General features: G+C 46.0%; 2 protein-coding genes across 2 annotated transcripts in view; one reads left to right on the top strand and one right to left on the bottom strand.

The window, feature by feature from the left end:
• Positions 1-24254, bottom strand: part of LOC148473814 (uncharacterized) — a 336188-nt gene that overhangs the window by 291249 nt on the left and 20685 nt on the right. The window lies entirely within an intron of this gene.
• The window catches only part of LOC148473816 (uncharacterized), a 160822-nt gene that overhangs the window by 86507 nt on the left and 50061 nt on the right, over positions 1-24254 (top strand). Inside the window, exons 6-8 of the mRNA XM_088459441.1 lie at positions 9367-9958; positions 14803-15833; positions 20828-20832. Coding sequence (XP_088315567.1) covers positions 9367-9958; positions 14803-15833; positions 20828-20832 — 1628 coding nt within the window. The remainder of the gene's footprint in view (positions 1-9366; positions 9959-14802; positions 15834-20827; positions 20833-24254) is intronic.

A 24254-nucleotide genomic window follows, 5' to 3' on the forward strand; every position in this document is an offset into this window, starting at 1 on the left:
TCTTGGCACTTGTCATTTGGGACTTTATCCCCCTTAGTGCTGGGTGGTGCTGGTAGCTACCCTCCCTGTCCCTAGCATACACTTTATGCCAGCCCTGCCACCTTGAAGCTCGGCAGCCACCAGAAGTACTCCGATTCTGCTTATATACGTCCCAGCACATCGTTGAACTTTCCTCAGCATCGGGAATTAAGACATTTCCACGTCACAGCTGCTAGGCCCAGACGCACATACTATTATACATAGGAAAAGAGCAAGAATGAGGCGCTGGTCAGTTATAGGATTTATTCATTAACAAGGGGAAAACATACATAATTACAACAAGACACATAATTGCACATTTTAATAAAAGCCAAAAGCCTTCATTAGGAAAACCACATTCTATATTGTTACAATAATTAAATAGACCTATAAATTAAATTGCTAATTAGTAGGATTTCTCTCTAGCAATGCCTAACATAAAAGTGGCGGAATTATCTCCAGCCGATGCTGACAATCGCTCAGTAGCACAAGAAATGTTACTTCTGCTCACACACCTCAATCAGCAGCAGGAAAACGCCTGCTTAGTAATTGTAGCGCAGCACATTATTAGTCCAGCAGCAGGAAAACGCCTGCTTAGTACTGTAGCACAGCACATTGTTAGTTCAGCAGCAGGAAAACGCCTGCTTAGTAATTGTAGCACAGCACATTGTTAGTTCAGCAGCAGGAAAACGCCTGCTTAGTACTGTAGCACAGCACATTGTTAGTTCAGCAGCAGGAAAACGCCTGCTTAGTAATTGTAACACAGCACATTGTTAGTTCAGCAGCAGGAAAACGCCTGCTTAGTAATTGTAGCACAGCACATTGTTTGTTCAGCAGCAGGAAAACGCCTGCTTAGTAATTGTAGCACAGCACATTGTTAGTTCAGCAGCAGGAAAACGCCTGCTTAGTAATTGTAGCACAGCACATTGTTAGTACAGCCGCAGCTGGCAGTATATCTCTCATACTCAGGGACTTGTCCACCTCCTTCCTGCATTGTACATGGGACTGTCACCCAGTGACATATTTATGGAGAGGTTTTCAGTTGTATTTCTCTACTCACTTAAATGCACCACTCCTCTCCCCCCACCCAAGGTATGTGCAGTGTCAGGGATCCTCCACTCGCAGAAAAGGGTTACTGATAGTCTCAGCTGTATCTGGTAACTGTGTCCTCCAAACCATGATACGGACATACCCTCCTTCCATAGTTTATTCAAGAATATTGTTCTTTTTGTGCATGTGTCATACTAGTGTCAGGAGACTCTTAGTCTTTTGGAAAAGTTTTATTGATCACATATATATATATATATATATATATATATATATATATATATAGGTGAAGGTGTAAGGACAGTGAACGATCACAAATTCCCTCCGAGTAAATTAATTGTTAAACATTATATAAAAATAAGTGTATACATAAAGTGGTCAAATAGCACAAAAAAGTCACTGATCCCTGAAATGAAAGGTGGCCGCAGTCTTCATTAGACCCCGTGTGGCAGACGGATAAGGCCGTTCTGGAAAGAGGTTAATAAGACATGCGCCTCATAGTGTAATATTATTAATTAAAGTGGCAACCGATGCTCATATCATATGTGCGTACCAAAAGAAAAAACTTTAAAGCTTATCTGAATTCCAAATTGCAAAGTTCACACTGAATGGGATGGGCTCGGGACAGGCCCGTGACTAGGGTAGTGCGGCCGGTGCCATGGCACAGGGCACTGCAGGGCAGGGGGCGCTGTTTGGGCCTGTCAATTTTCCTGTTTATTATCATTCTCACTTGTAGCTTCCTCTTCTATTATCCCCAGCATCTCCTGGCCTCCTCTATCTCTTCCCCGGCACTTCCCCATGAATCCATGGTCCTCTCTCAGGTGCACTATATTATGTCCCTATTTATCCCCAGCATCTCCTGGCCTCCCCTATCTCTTCTGGCCCTTCCCCATGAGGCCATGGCCCTTTTCCTGGTGCACATTTTATTTTTATGTCCCTAAAAATAGGGGGGGGGGGGATCGCCAATGCTCTTTCTGGCACAAAGCACCAAAAAGTCTAGTTACGGTTCTGGCTCAGGATGTCATCAGCTGGATCACCTTAAGAGAGTTCATTCAAGTCCATAAGGGAGAGGGATAATATAGTATAGTATTTCCTTCATATATATTGTGGCAAATATAATAAATAATGGTTTAACAGTAGACCTGCGCACTTTGTGTAAACGGCGAAGACTTCTTATGGTGTGCTGCTGCACTTATGGATGTCTGACTTCCGGTTTAATCGTCATCTCGGGGCTTGAAGGTGGCTTGCTTGAGCAAACGTCGAGGATCCCCTGGACTGTGGTGCTCTGCCAGAGCGCGGGCAGCGAGCGGTGTACCTGCATCCAGGGACACACCCGCGTCAGTGCTGTAGGAGTGCACCTGTGGCCACGAGTGAGGCAACAGCGGTCAGGGATCCTGGGACCGAGGTCGCGGCCGCCCCCTCCACAACAGGTGACTGAGCTCCCGGGTAAGTATCCCCTGTTGTCCAGGGGATCCTCGACATTTTGCTGAAACAAGCCACCTCCAAGCCCTGAGAAGACGATCCGGACAACAAACAAAGGACTTGGGTAATTAGTCACCCCTTATCAACAAGAAGAGACTGATGGGACGCCGCAGTCTCCAACAGCTTCTTTTTCCTCATTGACTGATCACTGACTTTTGATTGAGATACTGTGGGCTCACTAAGGATTAGGTGGGGTCACCCCCTTTTTAGTGTGTATTTCCCCCACAGATACCCTATACGCATTTGTAATGTAAATGATCTGTGCATGGATTAGGATCATTGCATACCCATGTAACTGATTATATACCTGTATCAAGTACAGTTCTATTTCCTTGTCATTGTCCATGATATATATCTGTTTATAGCAGGGATAACAAGCACTGCATAAATCCACACAAAGTCTTTATGCTATAACTGACCCATTGCCAGAAGTCAGCAGATACTTTCCTCACCCATAAGAAAACACCATTATCAATAAATTCCCTATATAGCTATCAAAGATACACAGTATCTCATAATAGGGATCAGGTTGTGCGCAGCACTTCATTTTTATATTTATAATACAGGCTGCGTACCAAATATTGCTATATTATGTATATGATGAGTACACACGAGCTTCAAATCAAAGACAAATGATCCCCGATCAGTACATTTGTAACACTGGTTTTATTTGGATAAAATAACACAGAAAGACAATTTAGAGAACATAAAAATAGATATAAGATAAAAGTGCGCTTATCGTTTAGAATGGTTCCCAGTCCTCTTAGGTATTAACCACTTAACTGACTAAATATTTTTCCATAAACCGCTCAGAAATTGTTGGGGGTTTTTTTATGACTGAATTAGGTCAAGAACATCATTTTACAACGTATTCAACACAATTTTCTTAAAAAATAATTTTTTAAAACACTGTATATCAAAAAAATTTCAATTTTGGCCGATGTGTTCAACTACTTATAGAAACCATTGATTGTTTGAGGCCACAGCCACCGATGTTTCCTTAACATCAGTTCGCAAACCATCAATGGTCCCACACCCCTGCTGGTCCCCTTCGCACCCCACCACGGAAGCCGCTGGACCCCCGCACCCTGCCATCAATGCCGCTGAACTCCCGCAACGCAAGCAAGTCACCCACGTATTGTAAATACTGAAAAAAAATCCCAAATCCGAAATCTCCTGGTCCCCATCATTTCGGATATGGAAAACTCAACATGTTTGTGTAGTGTGTGTGTGTATGTATATGTGTGTGTATATGTGTGTGTGTGTGTGTGTGTATATATATATATATATATATATATATATATATATTGTGATAGGATCACTGGTAAAGTGGTCTGTGGCAGGTACATTTGTCCCAGATTCCTGTCTTTTGTGTTTTAAGCCCCCAGGAGAAAGTCTGCAGTGTAGCAGGCTCGAGTTTCGGATTTTTGAAAAGCCGGTTTGGGACCTGGGGGTTGTGGGTGAGAGGAGAGGGAGGGCTCCACCCACGGCCACTCCAGGATTTGGTTCTCGCAGCCTGGTAACAGGATTGTTAGTTTTCCACCTGAGAGTGGCCAATATAAGCCTAGTTTGTTTAGGGCTGATTGTCTCACCTGGGAGAGCAGGCAGGGAGTTTGCTCAGAGACACTTGGAAACCTAACCGTGAGTGTTGTGCTGTGCTTTTGTTGCTGGCGAGGGCATTAGGCCCTGCCAGGTTCTGGTAGTGAGGGAACTACCTGTGAAGTTAGTGCCCCGACAGGGCTAGGATTTATATTTATGTTTTCTTTATGTTTCTGACATTGTACAATAAAGACTGGCGCCGACCAGCTTGTACTTGCATCCAGACTGGTGTGCTGCTTCCCTGCTGCTGTGTGTGTGTGTAAGGAAGGAGTCCTCTACCCAGGAGAGGGATCCCCTAACCTAACTGTGTCACAATATATAAATCCTCCATCTACTACTTGTATGACACAAGGTAGAAATGTCAGCCATCACACCATTTGAAAAAATTGCAAAATATTTAATAAAGTCCTATAAATGAGTGAAAAGCCATCACAAAAAAAGTGGTGCTTGTGCACAATAGTCCTTACGCGAATCTATATATGCACATTTATGAAAAGAGATATATCATGGCGAATCCCGACTTCTCCAAATTTATTACATTTTACGTAAGATACATCGATGACCTGTTTATGCTTTGGACTGGTGGTGTGGCTGCTTTGGATGAGTTTGTTAAGGGCCTGAATACAATACCTGGTTCCATTCAATTTACATGTACATGTAATAAAGAAAAAATTGAGGGGGTCATTCAGACCCGCTCGCAAGCGGGTCGATGTTTGGCGAATGCGCACGACGGAGGGAGCTCGGGGTCTCGCACCAAAGGGGGCGTGCTGTCGATGGTGAGTGACATCACGCACCCTTTGGTGGACGTGCTGGGGGCGTGGCTGCCAGACAGAGGCGTTCCCATGGGAACGCCTACCGTCTGAGTCCGGCCCCACTGACATCAGTAATGATGTCAGTGGGAGTGATTTAGGCTCTGATAGAGCCAAAATCACTCCTGGGCTTGCGGCAGCGAGACCCTACCGCAGGGTCTCGTCGCAAGCCCGATGGTCGCGATGGTCTTGACCATCAACATGGACGCTCGCTATAGCTGTGGGTGGTAACCCACAGCTATACGAGCGTCCATGAGGCCGCTCCAAAACCAGGTAGGAGGGCCCTGATTCAGAGCGAGCGCTCTGGTCAGAGCGTTCGGCTCTGAATCAGGCCCTGAGTTCCTTGATGTTTGTATTAAGATCATTAAAGGAGAGTTTTCTACTGAAATATTTAGAAAACCGACAGACAAAAATACGCTGTTGTCAGCAATGAGTTTCCATCCACAACCCCTGAAACGTGGGCTACCTTACTCTCAATTAGTTCGCGTGGTCAGGATTACATCCAATAAGGAGAACTTATTGGGGGCGTTGGAACAGATGGGCCAGAAATTTATAGATAGGGGCTATGACCCCAGAGAAGTCCGTAATGCTATACACAAATGCCAAGCACTGGATAGAGATGAATTACTCACTCCAGCCATTAAGGACGATGCTAGTACCAAAATGGTATTTACAAGTACTTACTCCATCACCTCAGGAGTTGTAAGAAAAGCCATCCTTACACACTGGCACATAGTCCAAACTGACCCGATCCTTAAGGACTATTGTGCGCAAGCACCACTTTTTTGTTATAAAAGAAGCCGTAACTTAAAGGAATTAATAAGTTGTTCTGATATCAGCCCGAGAGTCAATAAAGCGAATAATTGGCTGCAATTACAAAATGGTGCCTTTAGATGTGCAGGGTGTGTTAATTGCAAGTTTATGCAAATGGGGAAAACATTCACACACCCACTGAATGGGACATTATTTCAGTTGAGACACCGTATGTGCTGCGAAACCCGTTTTGTGACCTATATCATCATATGTCCCTGTAAAATGATCTACGTGGGCAAAACGATCAGGATGCTTAAAGAAAGAATTGCCATGCATCGGGCCTCTATTATAAAGGCTGCTGTTAAAATGTAACCTAACACACCACCTGTTGCAAGGCATATGGTCACACCATTAATTACTTCCTCTTTATGCCCATTGACCATGTTCCACCCATGAGAAGGGGAGGTGTTCGGCATAAAACAGGAGTGCAGATGGATTCATCATCTCAGAACCATGGTGTCCCACGGGCTGAATGAAGATCTTTACTCGCTCCATTCTTGTGAACTCAATTAATTTCAGGACTCTATTATTTATTTTTGATATATAGAGATTTGAATTCTATATCCAGGATTTTGTTTCCTTGACCGATAAGACTGTAAAGGTCTTTACAAGACTGTACCTTTTAAATAAGCTTTCCGCCAATTTAGTTTTTTTGAACAATTTGACCAATGCCTTCTTATTCTCACTTGGTGTCTCCACATCTATTCCATATATGCTGCTATATATGTTTTTCTTATATGAAATGTTTCATTTTTTGTGAGGATGAATTGTGTATGCCTTCTGATAGTATTGCTAGATATTATGCACCATACATCTATTTAGGAACCATGACCTTACAGACTAATGTTTATTTTACTTAAGCCATTTGTTTAATTGGCACCTTTTTCTAAGTTATATAGGGTTAAAGCAGGTTGCCTAGCAACCCATTAATGTTTACTACTGAGAATATTACAGGTTGTGGTTACCTAGGTGTTGATGACATCACATCCGGTGGCTAGGAACCTTTTTTGTTTCCCCAGAAATTAGTGGGGATGTTTTGGTTCCGCTAACAGGCTAATGCCTTATGGTGCCTTCCTAGCCTACATGTGGTATGGCCCGCTCTGCAGGAGTGACCACTATCAGTCGATGCATGCACTGTCTATTTTGTTTTATATGTTATGTTGTTATGGGGTTTGTTTTGTAAAGCGCTGTTTGCGCTGCGTCACTTCCGGGGACAGGGAACGATGCTGTCTTCCCCGGGGCACTTGTGCGTTCACTCTGGTTCCGTCCGCTGGTTGATGTATGCTGCCGGGCGGCCAGTGGGCGTGACTTGTGATGTGGGAGGCGGCTCGCCTGTACACATGATGATGCAGCTGCCGGGTGTTATGTCACCCAGGTGAGTTGCATTACTTGTTGATGCAGGGTGGGTTTATAAGCCGACTCATGGGTATAGTAGTTTCATAGCAGTCCCCTGAGGAAGGAGGAACCGAAACAGCTGTTGGGGCTGGTCACTGGGTTCAGAGCTTGGCTCCCCAATTTATATGGAAACTATGTGCTAAGTATTTTTTCTGTTTTCCCTAACAAGTGTTTACTGTGATTGCTTTTCACTGTGATGCGTTTCCGACTGGTCGTATCAGATCCGACCATGTCAGTGAAAGCCCTGTCTGGTATGGTCGTATCTGATACGACCGTGCTAGGGAAAGTGGTTAATGTCCACAAATAGAGAGCCTGGGTCAGCTGGACTCAACACATTTTGTCCTATAGGGACTTCCTCAGGAGTGGTCACTCCTGTAGAAATCCCTGTCAGGATCCGGCTGGGATCGGCCTTAACTCACCGCTGGACTGGTGTCTTTAGGCTCCGAGGCATTCAGACGCCAATGGCAGTGGTGGGTTATGGCTGAGGATTTTCCCCGGGGTCCGTTAGGACTTCCATGCGTGTGTCCTGACTCCTGTGTTAGCAGGCATGGGCGCAACCATGTTGGTTCATCTCACCTGATCAGTCTCCTCCAATGGCAGCACTGCAAGTCTCCCAGCTGATCTCATGATCCAATGACCAGCTGGCTAGGGGTATTTAGGTCCAACTCCTGCAACAGGAAGTTGCTGATCAACATCACCGTATGGCTGAACGTAGGCATTCCTTGTGACAACCGTCTTATTCTCCAGAGGCTGTATTCCTTCCCTTGGTGTTTCCTGTTTGTTCTCTGTGACCTCTGTGTGTCCAGTACAATTCATCCTGTGTTTCTCAAGTTACATTTCTGTGTATCCAGTCCCTGTGTGCAGGACAATTCATCCTGTGTTTCTCAAGTCGCACTTCTGTGTATCCAGTCCCCATGTCCAGTACAATTCATCCTGTGTGTCTCAAGTTGGACCTCTGTGTATCCAGTCCCCGTGTCCAGTACAATTCATCCCGTGTGTTTCAAGTGCACCTCCATGTATTCAAATCTCCATGTTCAGTACAAGTTCATCCTGCGTGTACAGATACATACCACTGTACATCCTTTCAAGTACTCTGCCATTGCGTCCGGAGTCGCACCTTTGTGTACAAGTACACATCGTTAGGTACTATGCCAAGGTCATCTGCCGGTGCGTCCCCATCGTGTACAAAGTACGCACCATTGTGCATCAGTACAAGTTGTCCACACCTCCAGTGCGCCCCAAGTGGCATCTTTGTGTACTCCGTTCTGGAATCTCAGTATATCTCCATCTCTGCATTTCCAGTACCTTTCTGGAGCATCCCTGTGTATTCAGTCCCTGTGTTTTAGTACAAGCCATTCCTCTGTGTTATTTCCAGTGTTCCCTGTGTTAGTCGTGTTCAGTATATTATCCTAGTCTTCTGTCATTCCCAAGTACCTGTCCAGAGGGCTGCAACCTGCTTACTTGGAGTGGCGAAAACCATATCTCAATTGGAGGGGTCACTGGAGAGAACCACCAAGTGAGTTAGACTCAATTGGGAGACTTAGTCTGTCACCCCCGTCATTTCACTACAAATATCCTAACCCCCCCCCCGGTTCTTAACCTCATCAGAGGTAGTCCCATTACCCGGTTGTGACAGTCCCTATAGGATGAAACGCGTTACTCAGGAGTGGTCACTCCTAAGGAAGTCCCTATAGCTCATGTGTACTCATCATATACATTCCTGTGGAGTACTAAAAAGGGATACTAGGAGATCTTTGGAAAGACGTTACAGGCTATAAATATAGAATCATTTGGTGCACAGCCTTTATTATATATGCCACAATATATATGAAGGAAATACTATACTATATTATCCCTCTCCCTTATGGGCTTGAATGAGCTCTTTTAAGGTGATCCAACCTGAGGACATCCTGAGTCCATCCCATTCAGTGTGAACTTTGCAATTTGAAATTCTAATAAGATTTTTATAGATAAAGTTTTTTCTCTTGGTACGCACATTTGATTTGAGCATCGGTTGCAACTTAATAATATTACACTATCGGGCATGTTTATTTAACCTCTTTATAATCTCCATACATTTCTAGTTAATAAAAATATGTATAAATAATGGTGTAGGATGTGTTTCAACACAAGTTTGGCTTCCTCAGTTGGGTTTTTTTCTAAAAGGATGTATTTTATACTTTTGTGTTTTGTAATTTATTAGGTTGATGTTACGATTAATATTAAGGTTGAAGATATAGAGGGAGAAGAAGAGACGTATGTGACTGATATAAAGCCAGAAGATATAGAGGGCAAAGAAGAGATGTATGTGACTTATATGAAGACAGAAGATATAGAGGGAGAAGAAGAGACGTATGTGACTGATAATAAGACAGACGATATAGAGGGAGAAGAAGAGACGTATGTGACTGATATGAATACAGACGATATAGAGGGAGAAGAAGAGACATATGTGACTGATATGAAGACAGAAGATATAGAGGGAGAAGAAGAGACATATGTGACTGATAATAAGACAGACGATATAGAGGGAGAAGAAGAGACATATGTGACTGATATGAATACAGATGATATAGAGGGAGAAGAAGAGACGTATGTGACTGATATGAAAGTAGAAGATACAGAGAAAGAAGAAGAGATTTACATGGCTGATATGAAGACAGAAGATATAGAGGGAGAAGAAGAGACGTATGTGACTGATATGAAGGCAGAAGATATAGAGGGAGAAGAAGAGATGTATGTGAGGGGTGATCAGCAGTGTAAGGAGGAGGAAATCCCTACAGATATCAGCACAGGTGAGTAATAAAGAAAAGAGTCGCATACCCCTTGCACTACAACACAGGGCTGTAGCTAGCTATGGGCAACTGGTGCTGTCGCACAGGTTGCAGAGGCTTTGTGGCCAGCACCTTTAACCGCCTCCCACCGGCCCTTGCTCCTTGCTAGCAGTATGCCTGCAGCCAGGATTGCTGGTGGAGTACCCGGGGAGCATCCTGTGGATGCTTCAGACGAGCATCCTGGCCATTATATGCAGCCATTCCTTGCACTTACTGAGGCAGCGGTTCACGCTGTCATGTAATGACGTTGTATGCTCAATGGGTGGGGTCAGCACAGGGCGCAACCATGCCATTACAGCCCTGCCACAACAATCCCTTATTCTACGTGCTCAGCCAAAGCTTGGCCTGGCCTACTGATACAACATAGGATAATATGCTGAATATTTGTGCTCACTTCCTAATGAGAAGAACTAGCAGACATTTCTGTATGCTGAAGGTATCACCGTGAGGGTCTTTTGGAATTCAATAATATCTCCCCACACTGCTCTCTTGCTTTTTCTTAGTAGAAATTTGCAATAAAAAAACATTCATGTAAATATTCCCCAAAATGGCGACCTCTGCACATTCCCAGCTTCTCTCTCCATACATCCCATGGATATTGCGCATCTTTCCTGTAAGCCTGGAGGCAGCAGTGTCTTGTTAACGTGCCTTCAGCTTTCATGGTCTAGTACAGGCCTGGCCAACCTGTGGCCCTCCAGCTGTTGTGTAACTACACATCCCAGCGTGCCCTGCCACAGTTTTAGCATTTCCTAATAGCCAAACTACAGCAGGGCATGCTGGGACTTGTATTTTCACAGCAGCTGCAGAGTCACAGGTTGGCCAGGCCTGGTCTAGGTTGTCAGAACACATTATGGCCCTCATTCAGAGTCGGTCGCTTGATGCAAGCGATCGCTATGAATGAGGGCGGCTGCTTGCATTTTTTAGTGCGGCCTCTGGGTCGCCCACAGCTCTAGCGAGCGACGAGGTTGATGGTCGCAATTGTCAAGACCATTGTGACCATCGGGGCTAGCGACGAGACCCTAAGGTTGGGTCTCGGCATCAGCAAGCCCCAGCTTGTACGAGCAGGAAGCTCCCCACTGACATCACTGGGAACGCCTCCGTTTGCTCAGCCGCCCCCCCCCGGCCCACCTCCCAAACGGGGCGAGCTGTCACTCACTATCGTTTGGTGCGAGACCCATAGCGACAGGTCTGAATCAGGCCCAGAGTCCTGTGTTGAATAACTGAGCAAGTTGAATGAAGGATAAATGCTATATATATGTAATAGCTCCATCCCATATATGAATGAGTGGATGGACAGGGTTTATGCCTATATTTTAATTCACTGAATTCATTACTTTTGTTCACTTCTTTATGGTTTTAGAATAATTTTGGCTGCTCCTCTTGTCTTACAGACAATATTAAAAGTAACAATAAAAGTTATATCTCGGATACCCCAGTGCCCCCCTTCAGGCATGTCTTTCTCTCTCCTCTATTCTTTGGTCTAATACCCATTGCCTGTGGTAGCACCCCCCAACCAACTATAATAAATATTGGGGCTCACCATTGTCCCATACTGAGGGGTACAATGTATCTGGTGTGACTAGATAACCCTTTTTGAGTCCCTAGGAGTGTTACCGTAAGCCCAAAATAATTCTCCAATCACCTGGAGGAACATCTGACACTTTGGGGCTTGTCACCTCCACTCACAATCTGTGTATCCAGCAAAGGCAGTGATCGCGGTGAGTGACAAAATATGTGGGTCCCAGGGACCCTCCACTTTAAAAAAAAAATGGGGTCCTACCTGACCATTTCTGGGTCCCATCATAATTTATGCTTTAGAGCTCCCCATATGCCTCTCAGACCTCCCCTAACCCCTTACAAATGATGCCGCACAGCAGTGCCCGGTCTTTACACATTATGCCGCACAGCAGTGCCCGGTCTTTACACATTATGCCGCACAGCAGTGCCCAGTCTTTACACATTATGCCGCACAGCAGTGCCCGGTCTTTACACATTATGCCGCACAGCAGTGCCCGGTCTTTACACATTATGCCGCACAGCAGTGCCCGGTCTTTACACATTATGCCGCACAGCAGTGCCCGGTCTTTACACATTATGCCGCACAGCAGTGCCCCATCTTTACACATTATGCCGCACAGCAGTGCCCGGTCTTTACACATTATGCCGCACAGCAGTGCCCGGTCTTTACATATTATGTCGCACAGCAGTGCCCGGTCTTTACACATTATGCCGCACAGCAGTGCCCGGCCTTTACACATTATGCCGCACAGCAGTGCCCCATCTTTACACATTATGCCACACAGCAGTGCCCGGTCTTTACACATTATGCCACACAGCAGTGCCCGGTCTTTACATATTATGCCGCACAGCAGTGCCCCATCTTTACACATTATGCCACACAGCAGTGCCCGGTCTTTACATATTATGCCGCACAGCAGTGCCCATTCTTTACACATTATGCCGCACAGCAGTGCCCGGTCTTTACACATTATGCCGCACAGCAGTGCCCGGTCTTTACACATTATGCCGCACAGCAGTGCCCGGTCTTTACATATTTTGCCACACAGCAATGCCCGATTTTTAAACATTATGCCGCAAGGTAATGTCCCGTCTTTACACATTATGCCATGCAGTAATAGACCTTACAAATGATGCCACACAGCCATGCCTGGCCTTTACACATTATGCCGCACATTATTGCCCTTTAGTCCCCATATGCATTGCCCCAGCAGTAGTCCCCCTATGCATTGCCCCCAGTAATTGACCCCCTATGCATTGCCACTAGTAGTAGTGCTCCTATGCATTGCCCCAGTAGACCCCCTATGCATTACCCCTAGTAGTAATCCCCCTATGCGTTATCCCTAGTAGTAATCCCCCTATGCGTTATCCCTAGTAGTAATCCCCCTATGCGTTATCCCTAGTAGTAATCCCCCTATGCGTTATCCCTAGTAGTAATCCCCCTATGCATTGCCCCTAGTAGTAATCCCCCTATGCATTGCCCCCAGTAGTAATCCCCCTCATGCATTACCCCTAGTAGTCCCCCTATACATTGCCCCAGTAGTTTACCTATGTATTGCCCCCAGTATTGGCCTACCTATTTGCCCTTTGGTGACCTGGGCCTAATGCCCAGGTCACTCACACCTTCAATCGGGTCTAATGATCCCTATGTAGCCCAGGTCTTGTGCCCAGCTATGGGCCTATTGTCTGAAATTATTCCACAGGCCTAGTGCCCGACAACCCTGGTGGTCTAGGGAGGGGTTAAATAACGGTGGTCAAAGGCCGCCTACTCGTAAGGTGGAAGAGGCTGCGCAGGGGAACTTCGTTAGTTCTTTTTCTTTCCATCTCCGCAGTCCTCTTCGGTCCTCAGCTTCAGTCTTCTGCCGATGGCCCATCCTGGCCAGCGGCACCGCCTCTTCCTTTCTTCCTCCTTGATCACGCCGTCTTCTGGCCTCTTGTGCGGACGCCGGAACTGTTGCCGCGCCGCTCTTCTCTTGTCTCCGGGAGGTCTTCACTCCTCCCCTTCACCACCGGACTGAACTTTTCCGCTCAGCGGTGTCTGATTCAAGGGCTGTGACACGGCAATCCGCGATTGGCTCGTCGCATCTGCCTCCTATTGGCTGCTGGACCGCGAGCCGTATTTGGCTCGTGGCCATTGCCAAACAACCGCCGCTTCTGGACAGCGAGCTCCGCTTAGCTTGTGCCTGGAGCCAAGCTTCTCCCGCCACCACTTTACCACTGACGCTGGTGGAAGGGACCAGGCGGCCCCTTCACCAGGTACCTGCCGTGGTGGCTTACCCGGCACTGGGAACAAACACACTATCCCAGCGCCCGGCACGGATGCTGTGCCGATGCTGGGGTCAGATCATACACTTGATCCCAGCATGGCTTTCCACAGCAGCAGCCAATAACAGACAGCATTGTGTCTTTCTCAGGGGGACGGGCTGCGCTGCAGCCAGCTGTCAGGGATTGGCCACAGCACAACGCGTCCCCGGGGACCCGGCTACTTTTTAAAAGTGAATCCCCATTGCTCAATAGCGGGTAAAATACGTTCTATAGCGCGTATTTGCGAACACTGAAAGGACAGTATAGGGATTTGTTCATATTTTGGTCAAAACATTTAAGCTTGTAATCCGGCATCAGGCGTTCCTAATATTCTGCTAGTTACTCTATGAATGATCCTTCATACACCACTAACTTGTAGTTACATCTTTCTTGTCTCTCAGCTACAGAAGCTAAGTGTGAAACAAAAACCTATCGCCACGCGGCTGGTACCATGTACCATATGGGTAACATCCAGGACTGGCCTGTTTTATTTTGTTTGAAAATTGTGCCTAAAGTCCTGAATGCTGTCAGTCATGCCGATATGAGGCTGTTTTGGGTGTGGCTCACTAGCCTATGCTTGTTTAGGAGTTAGCCTCTGGATCTGGGAGGTGAGCACATGTTACCAGCAGTTTAATGGTGTTTGATGTATATAGAATATAGATACTTGCAGGAACCTTGATACTGGGCTGTAAGCTTAAATGTTTTGCTGAAGTCCTTGTGCTTGGATTGCTAGATGTACCCAGGTTTGTAGTGGTGGGGCCAATGCCGACAACAATTGTCTTTATGTTTTGTATTAGAATAAACATGTAACCCCTGTGATAGCTATAACATAGTATAATATGTGACCATTATACATTATACCATGACACAACGGAACTTCCCCATGTGTTACTAATTTGGGGACCTGTCACCGTAGTCTCTATTGGGAAACTATCCCTGTTACAGGGAAACAATACTTTTATCATATATTATTTTATTCCCAGCAGATGGATGTAACAGAAGGAAGATCTCAGAGGGACATCTCATCTTATCTACAGATGGTGACATAGAAGGTCCCAACATCACCCGAGATTCTCTAGGACAAAACCCTAACACCACAATTATACATCCAGCACCTCACAGTGCACATGTGTCATCTGATCCCTCTGATTATGGGGAATGGTCTCCTGATACCTTAGATAGTGGTACACCTATTACAGCTCCTGCAGTAGATAAAATGTATTCCTGTTCCATAGATCCTCAACAGAACACAAAAGTCATTAATGACCAACCAACTAAGACCAGTGCAAAGCACCATACATGCTCTGAGTGTGGGAAATGTTTCACCTATAAATCAGCTCTTGTCACACATCAGAGATGTCACACAGGTGAGAAACAGTTTCCATGTTCTAAGTGTGGGAAATGTTTTACACATAAATCAGATCTTGTTACACATCAGAGATGTCACACAGGTGAGAAACCATTTCCATGCCCCGAGTGTGGGAAATGTTTCGTCTATAAATCATCTGTTGTTATACATCTGAGACGTCACACAGGTGAGAAACCGTTTCCATGCTCTGATTGTGGGAAATGTTTCAGAGACAAAAGATATCTTGTTAGACATCAAATATGTCACACAGGTGAGAAACCATTTCCATGCTCTGAGTGTGGAAAATGTTTTACAAGAAAATCAAGTCTACTTAGACATCAGAGATGTAACACAAGTGAGAAACAATTTCCTTGCTCTGACTTTGGGAAATGTTTTACACATAAATCAAATCTTGTAAGACATCAGAGAAATCACACAGGTGAGAAACCATATCCATGCTCTGAGTGTGGGAAATGTTTTACCAGAAAATCAAGTCTACTTAGACATCAGAGATATCACACAAGTGAGAAACCATTTCCTTGCTCTGACTGTGGGAAATGTTTTACAAGATTTGATTTATGTGTAAGACATCAGAGAAATCACACAGGTGAGAAACCATTTCCATGCTCTGAGTGTGGGAAATGTTTTACACAGAAATCAAATCTTGTTATACATCAAATAATACATAAAAAAAACGAGCTGATAGACATAAAGCACAATACTTTAAGCAATTCAAATGCTTAAAATCTTTTGGCTAATTTATTGTGTTTTGAAGGTATGCAGTCGGGATGCCGATGGTCTAAATGCCGACTGTCGGCATCCCGACTGTCTAATCCCAGCTAGGCTCTAATGACAGGTGTAGAAAAAATCCCGACAGCTGTCATTTTACCTTCGCCGGGAGCCCGATGCCCGGCATACTGAGGTAAGCTGGGCACGGACAGCCGTGGGGGGGAGGGTTAGGTTAGGGGCTCCCGGGGGGACTTAGGGTTAGGCACACCTACCCCCCCGGGAGACTTAGGGTTAGGCTGCGGGGAAGTTGGGGGTTAGGTTTAGGCACTTAGAGGGGAGGTTAGGGTTAGGAGCCCCTAAGGAAGGTTGGGGGGGGGTTAGGTTAGCGATACTTATCTTAATGAACGATCAGAATTATCACCTCTGCCGGGCTGTTGCTGTTGGGATTAAATATTACACACTGATTCCGTTTTGAGTGCCAGTAATGGCAGAATGGACAATACACAGCGCCATCAGTGCACAAACATTGCTACTTTTTTCACACAACAACCTTAATAAAAGGAAAGTATATATTACACAGTCATGGACAACTGAAGGGAACAGGGAGGGAAAGTTGTATTTTCTGTTGCTAATCAAAAGCAAGTAATCCTCAGCCTCCTTGTACTCTAGCTAAGAGATCCATGTGGTGACAAATTCCCAATGTCAGTCCATCGTGGAGAACATCACATCTTCCATCTGATGTTATACATATGTGATGTAATGAGTTACTGTTATTGTCATTACCTGTGTGTGATGGGGATCAGTGAGACATAGATTATAGTAGCACACTGCCTGTTATATACTCACACACACAGTGCTATGTATGTCCTTTCATCACTCTGCATTTCATTCCACTGACCAATTGGCTTAGATGTAGTCATGTGTCTTATCAGCCAGACTATATCTTATCATTAAGTCTTATGGGGCAGCTAGCTGAGGGGGCAACTAACTGTGGTAATACACAAAGTGTGGAATAACTAAGTGGGTTTTCTAAACAGTTAAAAAAAGTGTAACAAACATTAAACGCCATCTGTGATCAGGTAATTTCATAATCAAACTTGACATTTCATTTTGTACTGTCCTACAAATTTCACCTTTTAATCCAAAATCAACATTTGTTAAAAATTAGATTTTTTTTATATCACTCCATGGTATCTTCTCTAAGACTATTACATCCATCACTCTCCCTGTATGTCAGCCCTCTGTACACATTGCCACCTCATTACTATACTCCCCTCTTATATACACACATGGGCTTTTTCCTATATCACTCCATGGTATCTTCTCTAAGGCTATTACATCCATCACTCTCCCTGTATCTCACCCCTCTGTACACATTGCCTCCTCATTACTCTACTCCCCTCTTATATACACACATGGGCTTTTTCCTATATCACTCCATGGTATCTTCTCTAAGGCTATTACATCCGTCACTCTCCCTGCATATCACCCCTCTGTACACATTGCCACCTCATTACTATACTCCCCTCTTATATACACACATGAGCTTTTTCCTATATCACTCCATGGTATCTTCTCTAAGGCTATTACATCCGTCACTCTCCCTGTATGTCACCCCTCTGTACACATTGCCTCCTCATTACTCTACTCCCCTCTTATATACACACATGAGCTTTTTCCTATATCACTCCATGGTATCTTCTCTAAGGCTATTACATCCGTCACTCTCCCTGTATGTCACCCCTCTGTACACATTGCCTCCTCATTACTATACTCCCCTCTTATATACACGCATGAGCTTTTTCCTATATCACTCCATGGTATCTTCTCTAAGGCTATTACATCCATCACTCTCCCTGTATCTCACCCCTCTGTACACATTGCCTCCTCATTACTCTACTCCCCTCTTATATACACACATGAGCTTTTTCCTATATCACTCCATGGTATATTCTCTAAGGCTATTACGTCTGTCACTCTCCCTGTATCTCATCCCTCTGTACACATTGCCTCCTCATTACTCTACTCCCCTCTTATATACACACATGAGCTTTTTCCTATATCACTCCATGGTATCTTCTCTAAGGCTATTACACCCGTCATTCTCCCTGTATCTCACCCCTCTGTACACATTGCCTCCTCATTACTCTACTCCCCTCTTATATACACATATGAGCTATATACACTGACAAACATACACCTCCTACATCTATAATTATCTCTCTCTCCTGCTTCTATTAGCTGGTGACATATCTCCAAACTCAGGCCCCACTCATAACAGACTATAAATTCAGCTAACCACAAACATCATGTTTCTCCCATCACCCTCCCAGTCTCTATAATGTGCCTTATGGAATGCTGCTCTGTCTGCAACAAATTTACATCCATCCATGACCTTTATCTCATAGAACCTCAACCTTCTGGCGATAACAGAAACATGGCTCACACAATCAAACACTCCCTCCCCTGCAGCACTGTCACACAATCAGACACTCCCTCCCCTGCAGCACTGTCACACAATCAGACACTCTCCTGCAGCACAGTCACACAATCAAACACTCCCTCCCCTGCAGCACTGTCGCACAATCAGACGCTCCCTCCCCTGCAGCACTGTCACACAATCAGACGCTCCCTCCCCTGCAGCACTGTCACACAATCAGACGCTCCCTCCCCTGCAGCACTGTCACACAATCAGACGCTCCCTCCCCTGCAGCACTGTCACACAATCAGACACTCCCTCCCCCTGCAGCACTGTCACACAATCACACTCCCTCCCCTGCAGCACTGTCACACAATCAGACACTCCCTCCCCTGCAGCACTGTCGCACAATCAGACGCTCCCTCCCCTGCAGCACTGTCACACAATCAGACGCTCCCTCCCCTGCAGCACTGCCACACAATCAGACACTCCTGCAGCACTGTCACACAATCAGACACTCCCTCCCCTGCAGCACTGTCACACCATCAGACACTCCCTCCCCTGCAGCACTGTCACACCATCAGACACTCCCCCCCCTGCAGCACTGTCACACAGTCAGACACTCCCTCCACTGCAGCACTGTCACACAGTCAGACACTCCCTCCCCTGCAGCACTGTCACACAATCAGACACTCCCTCCCCTGCAGCACTGTCACACAATCAGACACTTCCTCCCCTGCAGCACTGTCACACACACCTCCAGGCCTGGTAATAGTAAAGGAGGTGGGGTTGGAATATTACTGTCCCAATCTATCACATACACAGTTCTCCCACAGGTACCTTATTTTTATTTATTACCAGTTATTTATATAGCGCACACATATTCCACAGCGCTTTACAGAGAATATTTGGCCATTCATATCAGTCCCTGGCCCAATGGAGCTTACACTCTATGGGCCTAATTCAGACCCGCGAGCGAGCGCTGGCAAGCGGGTCGATGTTGCATGACGGAGGCGGCTCCGTCGTGCGCATGCGCGAGACCCGAATAATGACGGCCAAGCCGTCGTTATGGGTCTCGCACCAAAGGGGGCGTGCTGTCGATGGTGAGTGAGAGCACGCCCACTTTGGTGGGCGTGGCTGGCCAGACGGGGGCGTTCCCATGGGAACGCCTACCGTCTGGGGCCGGCCCCACTGACATCACTAGTGATGTCAGTGGGAGTGCTTTTGGCTCTGATAGAGCCAAAAGCACTCCAGGGCTTGCGGAAGACGAGACCCTACCGCAAGGGTCTCGTCGCAAGCCCGATGGTCTTGACCATCGCAACCATCATTTTGGCCACTCGCTATAGTTGTGGGTGGTCACCCACAGCTATGCGAGCAGCCAGGAGGCCGCTCTTAATTTCAGAGGAATGGTCCTGATTCAGAGCGAGCGCTCTGTCAGAGCGTCCGGCTCTGAATCAGGGCCAATATTCGCTGTCACATGCACACGCACATACACACTAGGGTTAATTTTTATTGGGAGCCAATTAACCTACCAGTATATTTTTGGAGTGTGGGAGGAAATTAGAGTACCCGGAGGAAACCCACGCAAGCACAGGGAGAATATATAAACTCCACACAGTTAGGGCCGTGGTGGGAATCGAACCCATGACCTCAGTGCTGTGAGGCAGTAATGCTAACCATTACACCAACCGTGCTGCTACCTTCACTCATATTACATCATTTGTACATTCTATCAGGACTGTCACCCCTTTTTCTCTGTGTGTTGCTGTCTATCGCCCACCTGGTCCATCCCAACAATTTCTGGAACATATTTCTGCCTGGCTCCCTCACTTCCTATCCTCAGACATCTCCACCATCATCATCGGTGATTTCAGTATCACTACTGACAGTCCCCAATCACCTCATGCCTCCAAACTACTCCGTAACCTCCTCTCTCAGCCTCTCCCAATCAGAGGTGTAACTAGAGCCTTCAGAGCCCAGGGCAAGTTTAAGATTGGCGCTACCACCATGTATTAAAATAAATTAAAGTAATGAAAGTGGTCACATACCGGAAGGGGCGCGCCAACATCACACGTCAGCCATTTCTGTCACTCTGAGAACATTCCATTCCATGTGCACCTTACCTATATGGTGGTTTCTCACAACCTGGAACCTCTAAAGAAATCTATCCTCCCTGGGATGATGGCGTCTTCTGTCGGTAATCACACGTCCAGATGATGCCTGTTTGTGTAGGAATATTAAGATCATCATCGTACAACAGTGGTTCAACCAGACTCATTCCCCCTGTGTAACTTGTCTTCTCGTTAAAGTCAGGATGTAATGGTGGGGGCAGGTGGTGCGGGTACAATGCCCTGGCCGGTTGCACCCCCTCTCCTGGGCCTGCCACGGTGCCCAGTGCATGTGCCCTGCTCGATTTCCCCCCCCTTCAGTTACACCAATGCTTCCAATGGATTACTCTACTCATCAGGAGGGTCACTGCCTTGTTCTGCTAACACCAAGGAAGAGCTAGAAGAGGATGTCTGTCATTGGTGCACATGTATAATATATAACTTATTGTTAGCTGTAACATGTATAGATTATATACAGTCAGTGATATATTACAAGAAAGAGAATTAGAAATGTGACTATAGAATGAAGCGTGTAATAAGGAAATTCTGAGCCGTTCAGCCCTACCATTAATTACTCATATTTGTGTATATATATATGTGTCTTTCTCACTTGTTATATATCATTATATATTGTGATAATAAATTCTTTATTCCAAATCCCTCAATATTGATCAGCGTTTTTATTCTCTGTACTCTTATGTCTATTTATTTCACATTCATTGGTGATCCCAACACAGATGTTTCATAGAGAATCTTTATTTTAATTTTTTTAATTGAGTCATTTTTATTGCACTTATTTTTTAAAGTACAACAACATAATAAAATAAAGTGTACATGGCAGACAGGAAACATTAAATTCGGCATATGTAATTCCACATGGCAATGCTGACTGAGACTCCAGCTGTACAGCCACTTTCCCCCCCATCGTGTGATCTGTAATCCAGCAGAGAAGACACAATGTATCACACGGGGGTAATCCATAAGGCAGCATAGGTAACAGGGCCATAGGAGACACAGAGCATCCTAGCTGACTGAGACTCCGGCTGTACAGTCACTTTCCTCCCTCCCGGGTGATCTGTAATCCAGCAGAGAAGATACAATGTATCACACGGGGGTAATCCATCAGGCAGCATAGGTAACAGGGCCATAGGAGACACAGAGCGTCCTAGCTGACTGAGACTCCGGCTGTATAGTCACTTTCCTCCCGGGTGATCTGTAATCCAGCAGAGAAGATACAATATATCACACGGGGGTAATCCATCAGGCAGCATAGGTAACAGGGCCATAGGAGACACAGAGCATCCTAGCTGACTGAGACTCCGGCTGTACAGTCACTTTCCTCCCGGGTGATCTGTAATCCAGCAGAGAAGATGCAATATATCACACGGGGGTAATCCATCAGGCAGCATAGGTAACAGGGCCATAGGAGACACAGAGCGTCCTAGCTGACTGAGACTCCGGCTGTACAGTCACTTTCCTCCCTCCCGGGGGATCTGTAATCCAGCAGAGAAGATACAATGTATCACACGGGGGTAATCCATCAGCAGCATAGGTAACAGGGCCATAGGAGACACAGAGCGTCCTAGCTGACTGATACTCCGGCTGCACAGTCACTTCCCTCCCGGGTGATCTGTAATCCAGCAGAGAAGATACAATGCAACACACGGGGGTAATCCATCAGGCAGCATAGGTAACAGGGCCATAGGAGACACAGAGCATCCTAGCTGACTGAGACTCCGGCTGTACAGTCACTTTCCTCCCGGGTGATCTGTAATCCAGCAGAGAAGATACAATGTAACACACGGGGGGAATCCATCAGGCAGCATAGGTCACAGAGCGTTCTAGACAGTGGACTATTTATGCTGTGTAGATTTATATATATATATATATATATATATATATATATATAAATCTCATCATCGCTAACTAATATATATGCACACAGTTTGCTAATTGTTTTTAATGTTGTGTTTTATATTAAATGCGACTAAAGATTTTTAGACCCGTTCCATCTCCACTGAATGTTTCTATGTGATCAGCGCTGTTTTATTACTTGTGTGTGGTAGGCACAGACACAACTGCGAGAGCACAAATATTGGAGGTGCTCGATCGCTCACAGAGCTGATTCCTATGGTACCTGGCCAAAATATCTGCATATCTCCACTTGAGGTGAGGAACTCGAGGCATAAATATGTCTAGCTGTAAGAGGAATCCTCTATAATTCTATGTAATCCAGCAATAGTCTGACTTACAATTTGATCAGCTCTTCATCTAAGACATAATATAGACGATATATTATGTGACAGTATAGAGGTGGTGACGTGGGCGGGGTGGGTGCGGACGTGCGGCACTGGTCTGGTATGTTAGAAGTTAAATCTTAGATGAGGACTAGAAGAGCGAGCAGCAGCAGTGAGCGTGCAGGTGGTGGTCCTGCTGCTGAGAGATCATGGGGTGGGGGGGAATTGGGAATGAATAATGAACAGTGTGGGGGGCAGAGGTGGTAATAATAACTAAGCAAGGACTGGAGATAGTATGTATGTAGTATGAGTTGCAACTTGCAGTAGGTGCTGGGTCTGAGGAGGGGGCTACCTAAGGAGCCGTGCCTCTGAGACATTGAGTTAAGTGCGTGTGCATTTGCTGAGCTGTGGTGGTAGAGAAGGAGGGTGACTGAGTTCTAGCTCAGGAGGAGCACTGTGTATAAGTGACTTCACACTTCAGGGGTCATTTGCTGAACTGTTGTGGTAGGGAAGGAGGGTGACTGAGTTCTAGCTCAGGAGGAGCACTGTGTATAAGTGACTTCACACTTCAGGGGTCATTTGCTGAACTGTTGTGGTAGGGAAGGAGGGTGACTGAGTTCTAGCTCAGGAGGAGCACTGTGTATAAGTGACTTCACACTTCAGGGGTCATTTGCTGAGCTGTGGTGATAGGGAAGGAGGGTGACTGAGTTCTAGCTCAGGAGGAGCACTGTGTATAAGTGACTTCACACTTCAGGGGTCATTTGCTGAACTGTTGTGGTAGGGAAGGAGGGTGACTGAGTTCTAGCTCAGGAGGAGCACTGTGTATAAGTGACTTCACACTTCAGGGGTCATTTGCTGAACTGTTGTGGTAGGGAAGGAGGGTGACTGAGTTCTAGCTCAGGAGGAGCACTGTGTATAAGTGACTTCACACTTCAGGGGTCATTTGCTGAGCTGTGGTGATAGGGAAGGAGGGTGACTGAGTTCTAGCTCAGGAGGAGCACTGTGTATAAGTGACTTCACACTTCAGGGGTCATTTGCTGAGCTGTGGTGATAGGGAAGGAGGGTGACTGAGTTCTAGCTCAGGAGGAGCACTGTGTATAAGTGACTTCACACTTCAGGGGTCATTTGCTGAACTGAGTGGGGGTGGCTGAAGCTGAAAGGGGGTGTAGTCAGCATCTCGGCATGTGGCATGCTGATGGCTACCATCCCACAGCGTCGGGAACCCGGTACCACAATCTCAACCGCAGGCAAGTTAAGTATTGGGCAGTAGGGAGAGGGTTAGGGATTGGTGGGGGTTCGGTTTAGGGTGCGAGGATGGGGTTGTTAGGTTTAGACACTCGGGGGGCGGGGGCGCGCTCCAACATTCCTCGCACAGGGTGCTGGAACACCTGGGGCCGGTCCTGATTATCACTGACACCGCAGAGTGAATTTACACTACAACAACTTGATACAACTAGATACCAACAAGGCTGCTCTTATTCATCTAGCTGCATTGTGCTGGCAATCACAGTATGATGAACAACTGAGTATTAATCTCATATATCCACTTCTGTTGTACTGACGATCTATACAGAGGATGAATCATTGGTCTAGT

Source organism: Taudactylus pleione, unplaced genomic scaffold (genome assembly GCF_031769625.1).
Source record: "Taudactylus pleione unplaced genomic scaffold, aTauple2 ptg000910l, whole genome shotgun sequence".
NCBI classification, from domain to species: Eukaryota; Metazoa; Chordata; class Amphibia; order Anura; family Myobatrachidae; genus Taudactylus; species Taudactylus pleione.